Below are 23,441 nucleotides of genomic sequence, written 5' to 3'. Positions count from 1 at the left end.
CCCTCTCCCTTTTGTTTGGATAACATCTGTGTTTCCCTGGCATTTACGGAATCCAATTTGTCAACACGAACTATTCTTCGTGCCATATACATTTTTACACGTATTCCTTTTACAATTTGATGGTCATTTCTGTCCATGTGCTTTTCCAGGGAGGGAGAGAAGTATGACCAAATCAAAATTGATGATTAATTGGCTGGTCTTTGAAATCATTTACAGTGCCACGTTGATATAGTTGAATGGAAAGTTTCACATTTATTGAAAACGAAGAACCAGACTCATTCTTTCTGGACTCTCTCAACCTTTAAGTCTAGAACCAGATTAGGTGGCAGACTTGGGCAACAAAAGGGGTCGGAAAAATGAGAAATTTCTTTTAGTACATTGATGAGAGGTGATATACATTTATTTCTTGTTTAATTTTTAGGGTTAATAACTTTTTTGGTATGTGAGTTTTGTGGTTTTTTAATTTTCCTCTTAGGTTTTAAAACATGACAAAACTAGTACCACAAATTTTAGAAAAGACCAAATCATCACCTCCAGTTTAAAAAATTTTATGCCACCCCCAGTTTGACCTTAGGGGTGGCTCCAAGGGCCAAAAAGGGGGTGGTCATAGCCCTTGAGCCACCCCCAGATCGGCCTTGGGGGTGGCTAAGCCACCCCCTAAGGTCAAACAGGGGGTGGCATAGAATTTTTCAAACTATAGGTAGTGATTCGGTCTTTTCTAAATTCTGATGTACTAGTTTTGTCATGTTTTAAAACCTAGGAGGAAAATTAAAAAATCTCAAAACCCAGGTACCAAAAAAGTTATTAGCCCTATTTTTTATGCAAATTTATTATTGAATATGTACAACTCATCTGTGGTTTCACCGATTTAATGATGAATTTACTCATTTTTTATATGAAGACGAACAAAAAATAAGCAAAAAATAGAAACAAAACATTTTTCATTGACCGATATACTACTATCATGCATTGAAATTAAATGATGGCTCTTCTCCATCAGGATGGTTCAAAATTAATTTTGACACCGCTATACAGGATTTTTTTTTTCGGCGCAAGTAGTTGTTTGTCGTAATTATTCTAGCCATGGTTTCTTATATTATTGCCCCCGAAACGCCAAACACTGGTGAAGCTTTAGCAACTCGCTATGCAGTGTCGCTGGCTTCATCCCTCAATCTCAATAAATTTATCTTTCAAGGTGACTCGATGGTTGTCATTTTGGCTCTCCAATACCCGAGCTCTTCTTAAGATTAGCGTATCTCTTCCATCATTTATGAGGCTCTGGACTCTATCCCAGCTTCCTCCTCTTGGAGAGCTAGAAAAGTTAATAGAAATACAAATTTATGCACCCATTCTAAGGCACATTGGGCCACAGTCAAATCTTTTTTTCCTGGCCGCATCTCCACTGCTACGCCTTCTCACCCTCGGTTCCTACTGTTAGTGAAAATGGCCCTCATTCTTGGGTCGTGTTTGTTAACTTTTAGGCTTGTTTAGTTCTTTGCTTTCTTGTTGTTAGTTCAATGTACTTATTAAAAGAAAATGACATAGCAAGCGACGTGACAATGAAAGTTTCTTGGTGATTTCCCATGTCAATCCTAGTTGATCAAAAGTCTACTTAAAATATCTTTACTCCAAAGAAAAATTGAATCCCAAAAAAACCACCAAACACTTTTACTCATTCCCCATCCCCACAAAAGAAAGAAAAATTAAAATATACCTTTTAGAAATAATAATTGGCATGTCGCTTCTGACCATGCATGATATTCAACCCTTGACCAGCTTTAAAACAGCATACCAGAAAGAAACTACATGGAAATTTCCCTTATTTTTCTTGGGTATTTGCAATGAGAATTATATGCCTTCCATAAAATCTGCAATAGCTTTCTCTTCTTTCCCAAGCATCTGAAACTTAGCTTTCCTTCTTCTTACCTTTGCCAGATACTGCAATCCTGCAACCCCCATTAAGGCCATTCTGTATTTTCCAAAGGCAGAATGTGCCCTCCTCGGGCATTTGAGTCCCTTTTTCTAGCACTACTCCTCTTGGGTGGTGGAATTCCTATTCAAGTTGGGTGCTTTAGTTTTGATTTTCCAAAGTTCTCTGATCAAAATGCATCTGATCTTCTCATGCTAAGTGAAAATTCACGCATTGATGTGGAAGCTATCCAAATTACACCCAATGTTCGAATTGACAGCTATTTGGAGAACAAATCCGGACGCGCATTTTACAAGAAGCAATTCAGATTGTGGAGCAAGAGCAAAGGCGTCACAGCAACTTTCAATACAACCTTTCTGCTTAATATCAGTCCCGCCACACCAAATACTCCAGTCGGCGAAGGCATGGCATTCATATTAGCTGCAGATTCCACTCTTCCAGACGGCAGCGATGGGCAGTGGCTTGGGATTGAAACCGCGGCTTCAAATGGATCTTCTGGAGTGGTGGCAGTAGAATTTGACACGAGAAAGAGCTATCCAGATGATCTCGATGATAACCATGTTGGGTTGGATGTAAATAGCATCAATTCAATCAAACAGGTGTCTTTAGGTGGCTATGGGGTCAATCTTTCTTCAGGGAATGATGCATCTGTAAGGGTTGTGTATGATGGCAAAAATATTACTGTCGCGGTTCTCGTGATGAGTAATGGAACAGGGGAGTACACGCCACTGATCTCTCTGCCTCTTGTTCTCTCTGACTATCTTCCAGAGATGGTTTTCGTTGGGTTCTCTGCTTCAACGAGTAATTACACCGAATTAAACTGCGTACGAGCATGGGAATTCGAGGGTGAAGATATTGGTGAAGATGTAAATCTGTTATGGGTGTGGATCACAGTTCCGGTGGTGGTAATTGTGTTAATTAGCGGGATTTTTTTTTACTTGTATTGGGAAAGAAAAAACAGAGAGCGGCCGGAAGATGCATATCAAGGGATGGAAGACCAGATTCGAGGGTCTTCTATGGCTCCACGGATGTTCAAACTGAGAGAGCTGAGAAAAGCAACAGGCAACTTCAACCCCAAAAACAAGCTCGGAAAAGGCGGCTTTGGAACGGTCTACAAGGGATTGTTGGCAGATAAGGAGGTAGCTGTGAAGAGAGTCTCAAAGGATTCGCGTCAAGGCAAGCAAGAATTTATAGCAGAAGTCACAACAATCGGCAGCCTCCGACACAAAAATCTTGTCAAATTGATTGGATGGTGCTATGAAAAGCGCGAGCTTCTTATTGTGTACGAGTACATGCCGCATGGTAGCCTCGATAAGTTTGTATTCGGAGATGACAAGCTAGGCTCCGAGGAACAACCGCTCAGCTGGGAAAAAAGGCACATCATAATTCATGGGGTGGCTCAGGCGCTGGATTATCTCCATAATGGGTGTGAAAAGAGGGTGCTTCATCGCGACATAAAAGCCAGCAACATCATGTTGGACTCAGACTTCAGCGCAAGGCTGGGAGATTTCGGATTGGCTCGAACCATTCAACAAAGCGACGTAACCCACCACTCAACAAAAGAGATTGCAGGAACGCCTGGTTATATGGCGCCAGAGACTTTTCTCGTTGGCAGGGCAACCGTTGAAACAGATATTTATGCGTTTGGTGTTCTTGTATTGGAAGTTATCTGCGGGAGGAAGCCTGCAAATACGGGTGAGCATAACGACTACAACAATGGGATTGTGTATTGGTTGTGGGAGCTTCGTAGGAAGGACAGGATCCTTGATGCAGTTGACTCCAGATTGAAAGGGGAATTCGATGAGGACGAAATGGTGGGCATGCTTGTTTTGGGATTGGCCTGCTGCCACCCAAATCCACACCAAAGACCCTCCATGAGAACAGTTTTGCAAATACTTACAGGGGAGGCGCCTCCGCCGCTGTTGCCCACAGAGAGACCTGCTTTTGTGTGGCCGGCGATGCCTCCATCATTCAAAGAAGACACCGACACCGCTTTTATTAAAAGCCAATCTACTCCGTTCACAGATATCGCCGGGAGATGAGTCATGCCTATCACTACGAATTTCCACCTTGTACACAATGTCCCACTTTTTTTTTTTTTTTTTAAACAATGTTTTTTCTTCGTTTCATATAGGAAAAATTTCTTCAATTCAAATTCGATATATACTTTGTTTAACTTTTCGAATGTCACTGTCCTAATTAGTTTCTAAATCTACAACATATTTTGACGAATCACTTCCATGGCCACTACCCAATCCATCAAAATTTTCTCAATTAGATAGTGTTTTTTTTGTTTTTTCATTTATGCTACAAGCGTATTTTCGAACGCAATCACTTTCATTACCTCTACCATTGATGACAAATTTTTTCATATGTCTAATAATTCATCGGTCATTGGTCAATGATTTTGCTTTCATAAATGAACTAAAGAGAAAATGAATGACAGACTAGAGATCTAGGATAACTACTTTAAAAGTTTAGCATAAACAAAACCTTAGAAAACTACTAAAGGAAATTGAAACCCACAAAAGCATAAAAAACTTTTCTATGTAGATTACCAATGAAAGTATGAAAGTAAATATAGAGAGAAGACAAATAGAAACCTCTGTAGAGCTGAGCATCACCGGACTCACCATTGTATTATTCAGAAAAATAGAAGGAGTTGAGGGAAGAACGAAGAAACGAAATTATTCCCTCCTCCTAGCATGGTTCATATAAAGTAATGTTACAATAGCACATTGAAGCAATTTTTTTGTTATTTTCTTTCTCCATTCCATCTCCCTCTTTTCAATAAAAATAATATTTTTTCAAAAGTAAATATTTAAATAGATAATTTTTTGAAGTTTGTATTGAAAAATTAATAACTAAAATGAAAAAAATTGTGCATTTTGAATGGCCAAAATAGCCACTACTATTGGAGATGCTCATTAAAGTATAGCTCTATACACTTTCATTATTCCAATTGAAGTATTATTTCTTTATACACTTTCACTATTCTTAAAGAGGAGAAATAATCAAACTAATTATTAGTTTTTTTTTTTTTTTTAATGCGTTGTAGAGCTACGAAACTCAACAAATTTACTGAGCATTATACGAACTATCTATTTTTTTATAGCTAAAATATATATATATATATATATATATATATATATATCGGTCATCTTTTGCTAAAATAATCTTTGAATGCCCAAAAAAAAATGCTAACTTCTTTTTTGTCAACCCATCTGTAACTTTGAAGGATAAGTAGAACGTCAAGGATAAGATAGGAACTTTTCTTCCTAGCATAATAGTCATACTCCTTTACAATTTCATGGAAAATAAGCCAAGGCCCAAAGTCTAATGCCTAGTCAAATTAATTATAGGCCCACTTTAATAAAAAGCCCATAAAGCCTAGAAAAAATAGGACACCTCCGTGCAGAAACTCAAGGATAGAAATTTGCTACGTCTAATTCATACAAACCCATTTAATAAAGTGACATGTGTTTCATAACTATTAAAAAAAATGTGTTTATGACATGTTAAGAGACACATGTTAATTTATTAAATTGGTTTATATGAATTTATGTCCGAACTCAGGCAAGTCTCCTTTCACAGGAGTAGGGGTGTCAACCGGTTTTTGGTTTTTGGCCAAAATCGGAAATCTGAACTGGGGTACCTCGGTTCTTGGTTTTGGGCAACTGAAACCGAGTTCCCGGTTCCAGTTCGTATCCAGTTCGGTAATCGATTTTTTAAGAAAATTATTATTTTTTTAACCGGTTTAATATTCTTGGTTTTAGGCAATTGGAATCGGGAACTGGGTACCAGTTACCGGCCAGTTCCGGTTCATACCCAATCCAGTAACCGGTTTTTTAAGAATTTTTTTTTTTTAACCGGTTTAATATATATATATATATATATATACACCCGGTTTCGATTTCCCGGTTATAACTGGGTGTCAAAAATTGGGACTGGAATCGGGGTCCTTGGTTTTTGGTTTTTTGCAACTAGAATCGAAACCGGCTCCCCAATTTTTCGGTTTCCCAATTTCTCGATTTCCCGATTCCGGTTTCTCGGTAATTTTTGACACCCCTACACAGGAGAATTTTATACATTCTTTTTTCTTTCTTTAAACTTGACCGTCGAAGGCTCTGCCCCTAGCATGAGTACCCGACCCAACTTCGTGTAATTATTTACCAAGAAAATAAGTCGAAACAGAACCTCCTTACTAGAAAGCGAATACGGTCAACTAGAAAATGATCACTTATATATCACAACATAGCCGTCACTCTTAAATGCATCAAGTGTGAATGGTCTTGAAGTTTTAAGTATTAGATGGGGGACTATAATCACAAGGACATAGAAGTTTTAAGTATTAGATGGTGAACTATAATCCCTTTATTATATCATACAACAAAATTGTCACTTCAATAAAATAAATGAATAACAAACTTGGTGTTGATCTATCAATGGCAAGCAATTTCGCTAGAGTCTTAATTTTGATCCATCTTGTTTTTCCAATAGAGAAATCCTACCGGTTTTTCATATTTATTTTAGAAAACAATATTCACGTAGGATAAGGAGAACGCCCGAAGAACGGTAACGTTTCTCTTTCCAATATGAAATGACATATAAGATGCATTGAATCAATAATATCTAATACTACAATCGAGGCACTTTATGTTTTACAATAACTACATAAACTGGCTTAATAATACACAATTTATTATGTAATTCTAGGTACATGCAAATAATAGAAAGAGTAATACTACCGTTCACACTCATTTATCATATTTATTCTAATGTGACATGTTTTAAGTGATTAAACACGTCAGTTACTTAAAACACGCCAGGTCAACTAATGTGAAATAAGTATAATAAATACGTGTAAAAAGTAGCATTATTCTAACAGAAACTATCTAGTTAAGGGTGAAATTTTTGAAACCTTCTATAATGAAAGATAATTTTGTATAAAGTAAAGCCAATTTCATATGAAGCAGCCCTCCAAAACTACGATAATTCCTATTGAGTTTTGACCCCCACATAGAAAATTTTACAATGTTGTTTTTTTTTTTTAATCATTAGTTAGAAAGAAATTCAATCAAGTTGGTTAAGATGGTGATAGAATAATGTTATTCAGAAGCATCCAAAGCAGCAATAGTAGCTTCCTAAAAAGTCATGGTGATTGTGGTAAAAAGTCCAATTACCGTTGGATATGATTGCTTAATTATACAGATGACAATTGGCAAGCATTGACCTTGTTGCATGCGTACTTTCTTGGAATTTCCTTCTTTTGTTTTCCCTCGCATGTGGGAATTAAACTATTCTTCCTGGGGCATATCACTCATATTCCTTTGCAATTTGATGACTATCAATGTGTTTTTCCATGTAGCTTCCTTAAGAGAATTATCGATCACCAAATCAAAATAGATGATTCATTTCTGGTCTTCGTAATTATTTACACTGCCTTGTTGATAGTTGAATGAAAAATTTCACATATGCTGAAAATAAAGAACCAAATTTATTCCTCCTGGAACTAAGGCCCCGTTTCCCAATGGACCGGGGAAAGTACAATTTTTTTTTTTCCAACTCTTCAATATTTATACTTTTTATATTACATCAATAACTTTTTATTATTATTCAAAACAAAATCACTACAAAACGAAATATTTTTATTTTTTTATACAAAAAAAAAAAATTCAAAACTTATTTCTAGAAAAAAATTGTAGATGCATTGAATCAATGATATCTAATAATACAAGCCTACAATCGAGGCACTATATGTTTTACAGTAACTACATAAATTTGCTTAATAATACACAATTTATTATGTAATTTTAGGTACATGATAATAGAAAGAGTAACGCTACCATTTACACTCATTTATCACATTTATTCTGACATGACGTGTATTAAGTAGTTTCTTATGTCAGTTACTTAAAACATGTTGATCAACGAGTGTGAAATAAGTATAATAAATATGTGTAAAGAGTATCATTATTCTAGTAAAAACTATCCACTTAGAGGTGAAATTTTTTAAACCTTTTATAACGAAAGATAATTTTGTATAAAGCCAATTTCATATGAAGCGTCCCTCCAAAACTAAATTTTATCCCCTCCGGACAATTCCTTTTGAGTTTTGACCCCCACATAGAAAATTCAACAATGTTTTTCTTTCTTTCTTTTTATCATTGGTTAGAAAGAAATTCAATCAATTCAAAAAGGGGGTTCATGTTTCAAATGGTGAAGAAAGCAAGTTAATAAAATTGGTTAAGATGGTGATAGGATAATGATATTCAGAAGCATCCAAAACAGCAATAGTAGCTTCCTAAAAAGTCATGGTGATTGTGGTAAGAAGTCCAATTACCGTTGGATCTGATTGCTTAATTAGCAGAACACTTGGCAAGCATTGACCTTAATGTGTCATGCGTAATTTCTTGGAATTTCTTTCTTTTGTTTCCCCTCACATTTAGGAATTGGACTTTTCTTCCTGGCATCTCACTCATACTCCTTTACAATTTGATGACCATTTGCCATCAATGCATCTGCTTTTCCACGTAGCTTCCTATCGAAATAGATGATTAATTTCTGGTCTTTGTAATTATTCATACTGCCTTGTTGATAGTTGAATGAAAAATTTCACATATGTTGAAAACAAAGAACCAAATTCTTCCTAGAAATATGGCCAGTTTGTCTATTTTTACTTTTTATATTACATTAATAACTTTTTATTACTAGTCAAAACAAAATCACTACAAAATAAAATTTTTTTCACTTTTTTTTCGTACAAAAAATTCAAAACTTTTTTCTATCTTATATAACGTAAATCTTTCTACGACTGTTAAAAAAAAAAACCCACCTCCAAAACCTTTACCAAACCATTTCTCCCATCGCATATGATGTTTTTTTTTTTTAACTCCATGTCAAAACCAATCAATTTTACCCATTCTCCATCCCCAACACAAAAGATGAAAAATTAAAAAAATACATTCTAGAGAATCATTGGCGTTTGAGTATACATGATATTCAACCCTTGACCAAAATTAAAATAGTATATACCAGAAAGCACAAGGAAATTTTCCTGATACAAGTCTATAACTTTATTTAATTTCGGTATTTCCAATGACAATATATGCCTTCCATACAAATCTGAAACTTGGCTTTCCTTCTTCTTGCCTTTGCCAGATACTGCAATCCTGCAACCTTTCCAAAGGCGGAATGAGCTTTTCTCGGGCATTTGAGTCCCTTTTTCTAGCACTACTCCTCTTGGGTGGTGGAATTCTTACTCAAGTTGGGTGCTTTAGTTTTAATTTTCCAAACTTCACTGATCAAAATCCAGTTGATCTCCTTATGTTTAGTCCAAATTCACGCATTTCTGGGGCAGCTATCCAAGTTACACCCGATGTGAATACAAAAAGCTATACCATAAATCAATCCGGACGCACCTTTTACAAGAAGCAATTCAGATTGTGGAGCAAGAGCAAAGGCGTCGCAGCGTCTTTCAATACCACCTTTGTATTTACTATCACTCCCTTAGACCCAAATACTCCAGTCGGCGAAGGCTTGGCCTTCATATTAGCTGCAGATGCAGCTCTTCCAGAGAGCAGCTATGGCCAATGGCTTGGGATTTTAAACGCGGCTACAAATGGATCCTCTCAAGCTAATGTGGTGGCCGTAGAGTTTGACACGAGAAAGAGCTATCCTGAAGATCTCGATGGTAACCATGTTGGGTTGGATGTAAATAGCATCATTTCAATCAAACAGGTGTCTTTAGGTGGCTATGGGGTCAATCTTACTGCAGGGAATCAAACATCTGTAAGGGTTGTGTTTGATGGCAAAAATAATACTGTCTCTGTACTCGTGATGAGTAATGGAACAGGGGAGTACATGCCAGTGATCATGTCTCTGCCGCTTAATCTCTCTGACCGTCTTCCAGAGAAGGTTTTCGTGGGGTTCTCTGCTTCAACAAGCAATTACCTCCAACAAAACATCATAAACTCATGGGAATTCGTGGGTGACGATATTGGTGAAGATGCAGAGCTTTTATGGGTGTGGATCACTGTTCCAGCGGTGGTAATTGTGTTAATTAGCGGGGTTGTTTTTTACATGTATTGGGAAAGAAAACACAGAGAGCGGCCAGAAGATGCATATCCAATGATAGAAGACCAGATTCGAGGGTCTTCTATGGCTCCACTCAACTTCAAATTGAGAGAGCTGAGAAAAGCGACAGGCAACTTCAACCCCAGAAACAAGCTCGGACAAGGCGGCTTTGGAACGGTCTACAAGGGATTGTTGGCAAATAAGGAGGTAGCTGTCAAGAGAGTCTCAAAGGATTCACGTCAAGGCAAGCAAGAATTTGTGGCAGAAGTCACAACAATCGGCAGCCTCCGCCACAAAAATCTTGTCAAATTGATTGGATGGTGCTATGAAAAGGGCGAGCTCCTTATTGTGTACGAGTACATGCCGAATAGCAGCCTCGATAAGTTCATATTTGGCGATGAAAAACTAGGCTTGCAGCAACCACCGCTCAGCTGGGAAAAAAGGCGCACCATAATTCATGGGGTGGCTCTGGCGCTAGATTATCTCCATAATGGGTGTGAAAAGAGGGTGCTTCATCGCGACATAAAAGCCAGCAACATCATGTTGGACTCGGACTTCAGCGCAAGGCTGGGAGATTTCGGATTGGCTCGTACCATTCAGCAAAGCGACGTAACCCACCACTCAACAAAAACGATTGCCGGAACGCCCGGCTATATGGCGCCAGAGACTTTTCTTGTTGGCAGGGCAACCGTTGAAACAGATGTTTATGCGTTTGGTGTTCTCGTGTTGGAAGTTTTATGCGGGAGGAAGCCTGGAAATCAGAGTGAGCATAACGACTACAACAACGGGATTGTGTATTGGTTGTGGGAGCTTCGTAGGGAGGAGAGGATCGTTGATGCAGTTGACTCCAAATTGGCAGGGGAGTTCGATGAGGACGAAATGGCTGGAATGCTTGTTTTGGGGTTGGCCTGCTGCCACCCAAATCCACACCAAAGACCCTCCATGAGAACAGTTTTGCAAGTGCTTACAGGGGAGGCGCCTCCGCCGCTGTTGGCCGCAGAGAGACCTGATTTTGTGTGGCCGGCCATGCCTCCGTCATTCAAAGAAGACACGGACAACGCTTTTATTAAAAGTCAACTCACTCCGTTCACAGCACTCGCCGGGAGATGAGTAATTCCGATCGAAGTATGTATGATATTGTTTTTATTATTTAGTAGATGGTGAGAATATTGTTTAATACTGTTAGCGTTAAGTTGAAGATTGTGATCGCACCAAATAGTTCAACTCTAGGTGCAGTATAATTTCCACCTTGTACACAAGCTCCCAAGGTTTTCTTTCTCTTTTTTTTTTTTTTTTTTTTTTAATTAAAAAAAAAACGTATATTATAGCAATTGAATATGAAATTCGTGTATAAATGTAAGAAATATTTATTGGCATTTATTTATTAGTGTATCAGAAGAGCTGAGCTCCTGTGTCGGGCGCTGTGTTGGGCGTGAATTATAATTCTCTTCAGTTAGTTTTAGTGGAGAGTATTTTTGTTCTCTCAAAAAGTGAAAAAACAAAAATACCCTTAACGTTATTTTTAAAATCATTACCGAATATGAGTTGGATCTTTATCTTAATTTTTATGGGTTTTAAGGTAAACACATTTCCATAATTTTCTGGCATTTTATTTTAACGCCAAAAAATACTTATTGGCGTTTGTATTATATGCCAGAAAATTTTGGAAATTTTTCTAGCGTTTGATTCAAACACCAGTAAATTTTCTCTAATAATTCTTTATAACCAAATTTTTATAACCTGTTAATACATTCGCTAATAGAAGAATACACATGCATTAAGCAAAATGTTAATTACGCTAGCTATAAGCAAATGGATACTTCAAAATTCATCCTTACATCATCAGAAACATCATTAAAAAAAAAAAAAAAAAAAAGACATTATAGTTCATTAATCACAACAAAAAAAGACACTAATAATATTTTGATTAAGAAGCTAATCGTAAAACAAGAAGAAAAACTTGTAGTAGAATTGTTCGTCTTAGCTTGTTCTCACAATATCTATTATTGAGAGTGCTCAAAAACAATAACAACAGAGTTATGTTCCTATTGTTTTCAAGCTATATATGCACTTCTATTTATAAGCTTAGCAAACTAAGAGAGATGGGATAAATAAGCAATGTAGGACTTAATCTCCACTAGGAGACTACATAGTGGACGGCTAGGGTTGTGAAAACCCTAGCTTCCACACTGCACTATTGACACGACCAGGCCTAGGGAATTAATCCCCAACCCAAGTGCCTATGATGTGGCGTTGGACTTGGGTTTAATCCCAAGCCTAGTTTTCTATTCATGCATCATTATGCACGGTCTCTTTAGCTTATGTTTTAACGACTTAAAACAAGTAACCCAATAAATAAAAGCTTGACGTATTTAATTTACATCAACTCGGAGAGGGACCTAAAGAAAGAAAGAAAAAAAAAAAAAAAATTAACTTGAAATAGTCATGAGACCCTTATCATCTCATAGCTGTCATAAGTTACTATATATGTAATTCCAATTGATTCCATTAAACAATTGTAATTGCACTCTAGTTTCTATTTTTTATTAGACAATTCTTAATACTATCTTTTGATTTCTTCATAAAATATTCCGCAGTATAACAAAGTCGATGATATTATCACAAATGGAATGCCCAATTCCATTACTAACTCTAAACATAAGATTATGAATTTTCAAGGTTTATGGTTTAAGATCTTTTAAGTGATAATCTCATTACTCACACCATAAACCATATTCAATATAATTCATGGACTATTTACATGCACATAATAAATAATCAATAATTTTTTTAAACCTAAGTACACAACTACCCGTGTCCCAAATAAACAGGCTGACACAAGTTTTAGACATCAAATTAATGAGCCAATACAAAACCTAACAAGGTGCATCGTAACTTGTGCACCTAGCCTCGACTTAACTTGAGGCTAGCCCTTGAAAGACGCGGCATAACATGCACCTGGCCTTGACCTAACTTGAGGCTAGCCCTTGAAAGATGTGGCATAACCGTGCACCTTGACCCAACTTGAGCTAGCTTTTGAAAGGCATAGTCTAACCTACGCCTCTAGCCTCGGCCAAAGCCGAAGCCAGCCTTTGGAAGGCGCGACCTAACCCGCGACCCTAACCTCAACCCAACCCGAGGCTATCCATTGATAGCCACAACGTAACCAGCAAACCTAGCCTCACCCCAACCCGAGGAAGAAAGCCTTTGAAAGGCTAGTCATTGAAAGCCGGGTGTAACCCACGCACCTAGCTTGAGAGTCTCGGCCCAACTTGAGGCTCGCGAATGAAAGACATGGTTTGACTCGCGAACTTAGCCACAACTTGTTGGGTGGTCTTGGGCCTATCTCAACCCCAAAAGCTAGCTTAAGAGGTGAGGCTTTCCCTCACACTTATAAATTGACCACCAGTCCCTTCCACAACCGATGTGGAATAAGCCCAACAATCTCCTCCTCACACATCGGGCCTTGGGTTGGAGAAGCGACGACCTGTTTCTCCCATGGACTGTTGGGCCGAGACTTGTTGGTAAACTTGGACTCTAATACCAGTATTGGGTGGTCTTGAGCTTATCTCAACTCCAAAAGCTAGCTCAAGAGGTGAGGTTTTCACTCATACTTAGAAACTGACCACCAGCCCCTCCCACAACCGATGTGAGATAACCCCAATAATCTCCCTCTCACACATCAGGCCTTGGGTCGGAGCAGCGACAACCCGTTTCTCCCGTGGACTGTTGAGCCAAGACTTGTTGGTAAATCTGGGCTCTGATGTCAGTGTTGGGTGGTCTTGGGTCTATCTCAACCCCAAAAGCTAGCTCAATAAGTGAGGCTATCCCTCACACTTATAAACTGGCCACCAGCTCCTTCCACAACCGATGTGAGATAACCCCAACAATTTCCCCCTCACACATCTGGCCTTGGGTCAGAACAGCGATAACCTGTTTCTCCCGTAGACTGTTGAGCTGAGACTTGTTGGTAAACCTGAGCTCTGATACCAGTGTTGGGTGGTCTTGGGTCTATCTCAACCCCAAAAGCTAGCTCTAGAGGTGAGACTTTCTCTCACATTTATAAACTGACCACCAGCCCCTTCCACAACCGATGTGGGATAACCCCAATATAACTCTTGGATTAAATGGGAATATCATTCCTTTTTCAAAAACCAAAAGTACTCTAATACCATTGATGTTTTTAATTGTTGGGAAGCTCTGCGCCCTAAAAATTCTAGGCCATAGGTAATCCCACATAGAAATAAAGACAACATTCCCAACGCCCGGCCATTAGCCCAGGGCCCCAGGCCAAATGCCCAATCAAATTAAAGGATCATTCTCACAAGAACCCAAAAAGCCCGAAAAGGATTAGAGAGCCTAGAATAAGAAGACCTCTTCTCTCAAAAACTCATGCATGTCCCCTTAATTTATCATAAGAATTCTCTCCACATTTTTTTTTTCTCTAATTGAGGCAAAAATACTAGCTTGATCGTAAGAGACTCCTTCGCTGGCCCATGACCGGTGCCACTTCAATGGTTCTCTTCTTGTTTTATAGGCACTTAACCTACAACCCAATTTGGACTAGCGAAATTCGGTATCATTAGCTATCAATGTGCTTTTCCAAGTAGATTACATTAGAGAAGTATAGATTATTAATTTAGGACAAAGTTTTCCTCCAAACTGGATTGGAGGAATTTCCTTCAACCTTGTCTATAAAAGTGACATGTGTCCCTTGAACATGTGAGATACACATGTTTTTTTAATAGCAGTGACAAAGTTGGAATAAATTTTATTAAAAACTGATGTGCATCTCAAATGTTATTAAAAATGGACACATTTCACTTTTATACTAGATTGAAAGAAATTTTTCCAACTCAATTTTTTTTAAAAAAACTTTGTCTATTAATTTATGTTCTTTATAATTGTTTAGATGCAAGTATCCTGTATGAGTAGGTGGGACAATCTTTTTTGATCATTGGTCGTTAGAATTCAATCAATAAAAAATGGGGTCATGTCAAATTGTCGTGTTCAAATGGTCAATTGTTTAAGAGTTCGTATAGAATAAAACTATGTTCTTGGAATTGGACTAATCATTTTTCAAGATGCTGATGATAGAAAAATGTTATTCTGAATCATTCAAACCAACAGTAGTTTTAATATTTTTGTTGGTCCAAAGAAACCTGCAAACCTCATCACTGAAAGAGCTAAAATGTCCAATTATCAATGGTTCTGATCACCACAAAACCACCACGGCCGGCCGGTCGTTAGTTTTATATTTGCTTAAATTGCAGATAACTAACTTGGCAAGCATTGACCCTCTGCCATGCGCAATTTCTTGGAATTTGTTTCCTTTGTTGGCATAACTTCTTCTTCCCTCTCAACTGTGCAAATTGTCAACACAGACAAAAAGAACTTGAAGATAAATAATATGTCATATTAGTCATATTCCTTTTCAATTTGATATTCATTTATGGTGTCACTTGCATTTCCAGGAAGCTGCCATAAGAAAAGTATATATATATATATGACCAAATTAAGATTGATGATTAATTTATCGTCTTTGAAATTATTTACAGTGCCTTGATAGTTGAATGGAAAATTTCACATATGTTGAAAACAAAGAACCAAACAAATTCTTCCGGGAACTATATGAGTATATTCTATTAAAATTAAGTCAAATCCAATCGCTTTTACCCATTCTCCATCCCCACAAAAGAAGAAAAATTTTAAAAATACATCCTAGATTATCATTGGCATTAGACTATACATGATTTGATCAACCCTTGACCAAAATTAAAATAGTATACCAGAAAGCTCAGGGAAATTTCCCTGATACAAGCCTGTAACTTTATTTAATTCGGTACTTCCCATGAGAATATATGCCTTTCCATAAAATCTGATACTTAGCTTTCCTTCCTCTCCTTCGCCAGATATTGCAATCCTGCAACCTTTCCAAAGGCGGAATGAGCTTTTCTCGGGCATTTGAGTCCCTTTTTCTAGCAGCACTCCTCTTGGGTGGTGGAATTCTTACTCAAGTTGGGTGCTTCAGTTTTAATTTTCCAGACTTCCCTGATAAAGAATTCCTTAAGCTAAGTGATAATTCACGTATTTTCAAGGGTGCTATCCAAGTTACACTCGATTCGCGCAGCGAAAATCTGGAAAATAAATCCGGACGGGCCTTTTACGAGACGCCATTCCGATTGTGGAGCAAGAGCAAAGGCGGCGTCACAGCATCTTTCAATACCACCTTTCAACTTAATATCAACAACATGACAAATCCAGGCGGCGAAGGCTTGGCCTTCATATTAGCTGCAGATACCACTCTTCCAGAGGGCAGCGATGGGCAATGGCTTGGGATTGTAAACGCGTCTACAAATGGATCCGCTCAGGTGGTGGCCGTAGAATTTGACACGAGACAGAGCTATCCAGAAGATCTTGAAGATTTCCATGTTGGGTTGGATGTAAATAGCATCTACTCAATCCAACAGGTATCTTTACGTGGCCTTGGGATCACTCTTGCTAATATTTCTGCAGCCAATGATACATGGGCGAGGGTCGAGTATGATGGCGAAAACATTACTGTCTCTGTTAATGGAACGGGAGAGTACATGCCACTGATCATGTCTCTGCCTCTTAATCTCTCTGCCTATCTTCCAGAGATGGTTTACGTGGGGTTCTCTGCTTCAACCAGTAATGACACCCAACTAAACTGCGTAAGATCATGGAAATTCGAGGGTGAGGATATTGATGAAGGTCTAGAGCTGTTATGGGTGTGGATCACAATTCCAGCGGGGGTAATTGTGATAATTAGCGGGATTGTTTTTTACTTGTTTTGGGAAAGAAAACACAGAGAGCAGCCGGAAGATGCATATCCAAGGATAGAAGACCAGATTCGAGGGTCTTCTATGGCTCCACGGAAGTTCAAACTGAGAGAGCTGAGAAGAGCAACAGGCAACTTCAACCCCAGAAACGAGCTCGGAAAAGGCGGCTTCGGAACGGTCTACAAGGGATTGTTGGCAGATAAGGAGGTAGCTGTCAAGAGAGTCTCAAAGGATTCGCGTCAAGGCAAGCAAGAATTTATAGCAGAAGTCACAACAATCGGCAGCCTCCGCCACAAAAATCTTGTCAAATTGATTGGATGGTGCTATGAAAAGGGCGAGCTCCTTATTGTGTACGAGTACATGCCGAATAGCAGCCTCGATAAGTTCATATTTGGCGATGAAAAACTAGGCTTGCAGCAACCACCGCTCAGCTGGGAAAGAAGGCACACCATAATTCATGGGGTGGCTCTGGCGCTGGATTATCTCCATAATGGGTGTGAAAAGAGGGTGCTTCATCGCGACATAAAAGCCAGCAACATCATGTTGGACTCCGACTTCAGCGCAAAGCTGGGAGATTTCGGATTGGCTCGAACCATTCAACAAAAGGACGTAACCCACCATTCGACAAAAGAGGTTGCAGGAACACCCGGCTATATGGCGCCAGAGACTTTTCTTGTTGGCAGGGCAACCGTTGAAACAGATGTTTATGCGTTTGGTGTTCTTGTGTTGGAAGTTATCTGCGGAAGGAAGCCCGGAAATCAGGGTGATCAGCATAACAGCTACAACAACGGGATTGTGTATTGGTTGTGGGAGCTTCGTAGGAAGGACAGGATTCTTGATGCAGTTGACTCCAAATTGGCGGGGGAATTCGTTGAGGACGAAATGACGGGCATGCTTCTTTTGGGATTGGCCTGCTGCCACCCGAATCCAAACCAAAGGCCCTCCATGAAAACAGTCTTGCAAGTGCTTAAAGGGGAGGCGCCTCCGCCGCTGTTGCCCGCAGAAAGACCTGCTTTTGTGTGGCCGGCGATGCCTCCATCATTCAAGGAAGACACGGACAACGCTTTTATTAAAAGCCAACTCACTCCGTTCACAGAACTCGCCGGGAGATGAGTCATGCCGAATAAGGATCAGTGTATAATCCCGTTTTATTAAATTAATTAGTAGATGGTGAAATTGTTTATTCAGCGTTAATAAGTTTCAGCAGCTAGGTTGAAGATCAACGTGCTAGCTCGCAGTAAATATATAGTACACAAGATCCCGAGTTTTTTTTTTCTTTTCTTTTTTTTTTTCTTTTTTTTTTTTTTTTTGTATCAAACATGTAAATTATAGTAATTAAGTTTTGTTTAATTATGCCTTGTACACATGTTTGACTTCTTTTTGTTAATTTCTGATGTGTAATAAAAAACTTTCAACTGATTTAATGAGGCAATTTGTGGGATGATCGCCAGCCAGCATAACTTCTCATTCCTCTGCCTTATCAAGGCAATCATCGCCAGCCTGCAAATCGTGCATAAAATATTGTATGGAAAAGAAAATTGATACAGAAAAGGTTACGTGCAAAAGGAAACACAAGCAGAAAGGAAACTGCGTGCAGAAAACATGTTTTGTAATTAATACAAGCTTTTTCAAAAAACATGTTTTGTTTGCTGACATCTGACATTAGACGCAGTCAGCAGTTCGTTATTGATGGCTTTCTACCAAATTTTTTGTACTAATGGTCAACTTGCAGGATCATGTCACTTCAAATGAGAAAGCTTTAAGAAGCTGCTCAGGAAAGTCAAAAAAAAAACACAAGAAAAAATACAAGGTTTTAAGTAGGGGTGAAAATTAAAGGCGGTTTTTATTAACTTTTATATATATATAAAAACTTGAAACGACGTCGTTTCAATCATCTAAAGTCATATTATTAGGAAAGCTTCTTTTTTTCTCTTTTACGCCTTCTTCTTCTTCTCATTGAGACGCCTCCTTCTCTTTCAGTTTCACACCAACGGAGCCTCCATTGCCATTCTCCCTCAAACTCGAGCACTTCTCTTTCGGTTTCACGCTGACGCAGCCTCCATCGCCACTCTCCCTCGAACTCGAGCACGAATTCAAGACAGTGAGGTACCTTGTTTCATTTACCAAGCACGAATTTTTTTTTTTTTTATTTGGTCTTTCAGATTGATCTACTAAAAAAGCTTGAAAAGATTGATTTTTTTGGGTCTATGATTTTTTTGCTGAAAAAGCTTGATCGATCTGTTTGCAAGCTTTGTTGAAAGCAAGGCGATTATTTATCCACTTACCAGGCAGTTAAACGCCTAGTGATTAGCGGAGGCGGTTCGTAAAATTTAATCTGCCTAGGCGGTTGCAGTTAGCGGTTTTAGTCACTAATCGCTAACCACAACCACCTTTTCACCCCTAATTTTAAGGAATTTCCCTAGGCTTTTTTTCAAAAACCTCCTAAAAATAGAAGTTGCTTCAGAAATATAAGATAAATTACAAGTACTATCCGATTACCATATTAGGGATGGGCAAATTAACTACTTACTGACTGAGAACCGATCTACACCTACTGACATCGCTTAACCGATGGCCAGTAGGCAGTAGATTTTTTCTATTTTCGACAAACTCAGTTTGGTAGGCGGAATAATAATTTCTAACCGAATCGACTTTACCAACCGACTTTGTTGACTAATTTTCCATTTATTTGCTTACCGACATTACCGACTACCATTACTAACCGATATTACCGAACTGACATTACCGACCATCATTCGGTAACGAAACAAAAAGTTGGCGGAATAAGTCAGTCAAAATTTTGACTTTACCGATAATGGCGGTGCGAAATGCGAAAACCCCATTTTCGTAATCAAAGTATCCGACTCCCACCCCTAACCATATGAATATGATCAAAGAAATAAAAATGCTGTACACTACACTTTTATCACTTTTTTATTGTTCCAAATAACTAAAATTAAGGGTTAACATCGACAATATGGGCAACGACAAAGGAATGGGGGCTGCCGGGCAGGTGTAGCCTCCTCCCACACACCCTCCCACCAAAAAAAAAATTCTTAAGGAAAAAAAGAAATTTCAAGCTAAAAAATATTATAAGGTATAAAATTTTTAATGTATATATTTTGCCTAGTGGCCCCTACTAACAAAATTTTTTGGCCCTTACCTTACCTATACTAATTTCTGCTTCTGTTATTGAGTATGAGATAAAAGTGTGGTATATAGTTAACTTCTTTTTTTTTTTTTTTTGGTTAAAAAAATTCTAACAAACACAACCTAAAGCAGGGAGTTTGGTCACCAGTGCACCACACAGTTGTCTTATTAGACACTTTATTGGAATGTTCCTAATTTTAAGGGATTGTATGTGTCAAGGTTTGATTAGTGCGAATGGATCGAGATTTCCACAATTAACCAGCTGGATTGGTGAACAAATAGAGTTTTTTTTTTTTTTTTTTTTGTGACATGTTCACACAAATAAAGGATTGAGAAGTGAGAATTCAAAATAGTGACTTCTGTTTCATGAAGCATGGTTTTCAGCCGATTGAGCTATCCGTTAGGGACGGCGGACAAATAATTGAGAGTGACTTTTAGGAATTGAGATCCCCTAGAATTTCCTTTAAATTTGAGATTCTCAAATTCATATATCTCAGCCGTTCACCTCATATAAGCGTCTAAAATAAAAGCTATGTTTATGTATTTAATGAGGAAGGTAGCTTTAAGGAATTTACCATATTTTCTCATTAAATGCTGAAATATATGACTTATTTTAGACGTTTAGATAAGATGATCCGCTGAAATTTATGAATTTAAAATTTTCAAATTTTAAAAAAAATTCTAGGTCAAACCCTTAATTGTATGGATATTCCAAATTCCAAAAAGCCACCGAATTCGACTTCCTTGTCAGCGTTTAAAGGCAAATCCTACCACGCTTGGAATAAGGATATGAGCTGGTCCTTTCTAGAAAGCGAGAGATAGAAAATAAGGACTTGTACGGCCATCCTGTATTATACGGCAAAATTATTTCTCCATCAATGGGAATCCAAGGGTTTTTATGACTAAAAATATAGAAAATAAAAGAGAGAACGATGGCTCCAAATGCATCGAACTTCTAATTGATTACTTTAAGGGGATTAACCTCCAATTTTGACTTAAAGCAATTGATATATATCATTGACTTTTTACTTAAAGAAATTGATATATATCATTGATTGATTGATTCTCAGCCATACGGCATCTACATTTACATTATTTATAATTAATTTATATTTTAATAACAAACAAATCTTCTTCCATCCCTTATGATGACTCCTCATTGTATGTCTTCAATATTTCAATCAACATTGTTGGTGTATGATTCAAGCAACAGCCTCCAGCCGCATTCTAGGGATGAGATTCACCTGTAAAAGAGGTAAAATGCGTTAGAAGTCCACCGGCCCTAAAAGGCCGGCATGACTCTAAAGCTCAAGTTAATATAGGATGTGAGGGAGAGGCCTATGGTGAGGTGAGAGAATTATTGATAGTTTGCAGGGTATGTTAGATATTTGTGTACTTTAAGCCTTACATACTGGCATAAAGAGCCTTGTGAAGTCTTGTAAAGTTTGGTGGAGGAGTCATGCAGGTGTCTCAGATCGGGTCTACACATTAGGTCATAGATTGGTTGGACTTGATCTGGGTGTGAGCTTTCTTCTTAGGTGAGTATTTACTGTCTTCCAAGAATCCCCTAATTCACTTGGATGATTGATAAATATGGGTGAAGAGGCTATTAGTAAAATCCACTAGCCGCCTAGGTAATTAATCGACGGTTAGCGGTCAGTAACTTTAATAACTGCTAATTGTTTTTTAAAAGAAAAAAAAAAAAAAACGATGTCGTTTCTATGGTAATATGATAATATCATACTACATACGACATCGTTTCTAGATTTTTATACATTTTTATATATATTTAAAATTTTAAACACAAAAATGACATAATTTCATATATATATACACGGTTGTTTTGAAAAAAACCTAAAACCTAAAACCGTAACCGTCTAGGCGATTAGCGGTTTTTGTTAACAGTCTTTAAAAGCGGCTAGTGGTTAACAGTTAGTGCAGTTAAGAGGCGGTTAATAACCATTAACCACCCGCCTTTCACTATAATAAATCCATTCATGAGAATTTTGATGATGCCATAAAATATTCCTCATTACTTGCACCGATTTCTCCTTTTGAATTTATGTTCAATGTTTAGAAGTTTCCCATCAGATGCTATTCTAATAATGTATACTTTGAATCTTCTTTGGAAAGACAAGGCAATCAGCATCATAGAAATTGCATTTTCTTCATGAATAGACAGTGTGGCACGTTCGTTTTGATTCTGCGCAGAAACATTTTCCAAACTTGACCAAATGTGCTTTTCGGTTTGTCTTGGTCAATTCCCATTTTCAAATAGCAACCGGGCCCTGCAAACAGCAAAACATGAAATCATATGATCGAGACAAAGATTTAAGGATTGATTATACGTGGCTTGCAGAAAAAAATTAACAGGAGAAAAAGCAATTTTTAATATGGGTAAATGACATTTTTCTACTTTAAACCATAAGGTAAATTGCAATGTTATCACTAAAATTTAATGTTGAGGAAGCATCCTCTAAAACTATAGGATCAGTTACAACTAATATCATATCTAGAGGATTAAATATTCAAATTTTAAACTTAAGGGAAGATTTATTATCTAAACGAGAAGTGAAGGAAGCAGTTCATAGGCTTATAAAGAGTGCACTCACAATTATGGAAGAAGTGATTCATATAGAAGAAGCTCTTCTATGTGCTTTTGGTATTGTAATGGCTGAACGTTAGGGGAGAAACCCTCATACACTATTTTTTTTTTTTTTAATTTGTATTCAAACATGGAATTAATCTCCAACCAACGGATCAAGATTCCCTAGAACTCCTAGGATATTCTACCGAAAAGATTACCCCCAATCCCAAGTTCCAACCATTGTTTTTAAATTAAATGGTGGAGATGTTGCCATGTCAGCATTTATCACCTCATTAATTACCATAGAAAGTGATAAATATGATAAATAACGATGTGATAAAAACTGATATGCATGGTTAAATCTCCACCATTTAATTTGAAAACAATGGTTGAGATTTGAACAGAGAAATGTTTCTATGTACTCTGGCGTCCATTTCGAGTACATTTTCACTGAGTGTTCATGCGATCAAGTTGATGCATTTTATTATCTTCAAACATCTCTCCATAATCTGAAATACTAATTCTTTTTTATCAAGCGTTACCCTTTGTAAACAATTCATCCAAAAAAAAAAAAAAAAAATCTTTAAGCCAGTGTGATATGATACAGCATTTGGCATTGCTTACGCATTTGATCAGTGCGTCTATTCTCATCCAAAGCCATATATCTTAATATGATCAAGTTAAATTATTTATGTACTCAATTGTCTCTTCATAATTTGTAAAAAATAATTTTTTTTTCCTATGATTTTCTTTAAAAAAAAATCATAGGTTCCATTTAGTAATTACTTCTATAATCTATTTCCTTAAATGAATAATAAGATCATTTCAATTTCATTATTAGCACGATGTATTTTTCTTTACTCACCAAACTGAAAGATAAAGGTCGTCCTCAAAT

General features: G+C 37.5%; 3 protein-coding genes across 3 annotated transcripts; all 3 read left to right on the top strand.

Annotated features, from left to right (window-relative positions):
- The first annotated feature begins 1,905 nt into the window (after positions 1-1,905).
- On the top strand, positions 1,906-4,119 carry LOC132161767 (probable L-type lectin-domain containing receptor kinase S.5). The gene has a single exon (XM_059571948.1). The coding sequence runs from the start codon at positions 1,990-1,992 to the stop codon at positions 3,970-3,972; it is 1,983 nt and encodes a 660-aa protein (XP_059427931.1). The 5' UTR covers positions 1,906-1,989; the 3' UTR covers positions 3,973-4,119.
- Positions 4,120-9,124: 5,005 nt separating this feature from the next.
- On the top strand, positions 9,125-11,205 carry LOC132162203 (probable L-type lectin-domain containing receptor kinase S.5). The gene has a single exon (XM_059572468.1). It carries the CDS (start codon positions 9,125-9,127, stop codon positions 11,114-11,116), a length of 1,992 nt encoding a protein of 663 aa, XP_059428451.1. The 3' UTR covers positions 11,117-11,205.
- A 4,746-nt stretch (positions 11,206-15,951) lies between these two features.
- On the top strand, positions 15,952-18,067 carry LOC132162202 (probable L-type lectin-domain containing receptor kinase S.5). Its single transcript, XM_059572467.1, has one exon. The coding sequence runs from the start codon at positions 15,952-15,954 to the stop codon at positions 17,920-17,922; it is 1,971 nt and encodes a 656-aa protein (XP_059428450.1). The 3' UTR covers positions 17,923-18,067.
- The last annotated feature ends 5,374 nt before the right edge of the window (positions 18,068-23,441 follow it).

Source organism: Corylus avellana, chromosome ca9 (assembly GCF_901000735.1).
Source record: "Corylus avellana chromosome ca9, CavTom2PMs-1.0".
NCBI lineage: Eukaryota > Viridiplantae > Streptophyta > Magnoliopsida > Fagales > Betulaceae > Corylus > Corylus avellana.
This window is presented reverse-complemented; position numbering and strand designations above follow the sequence as displayed.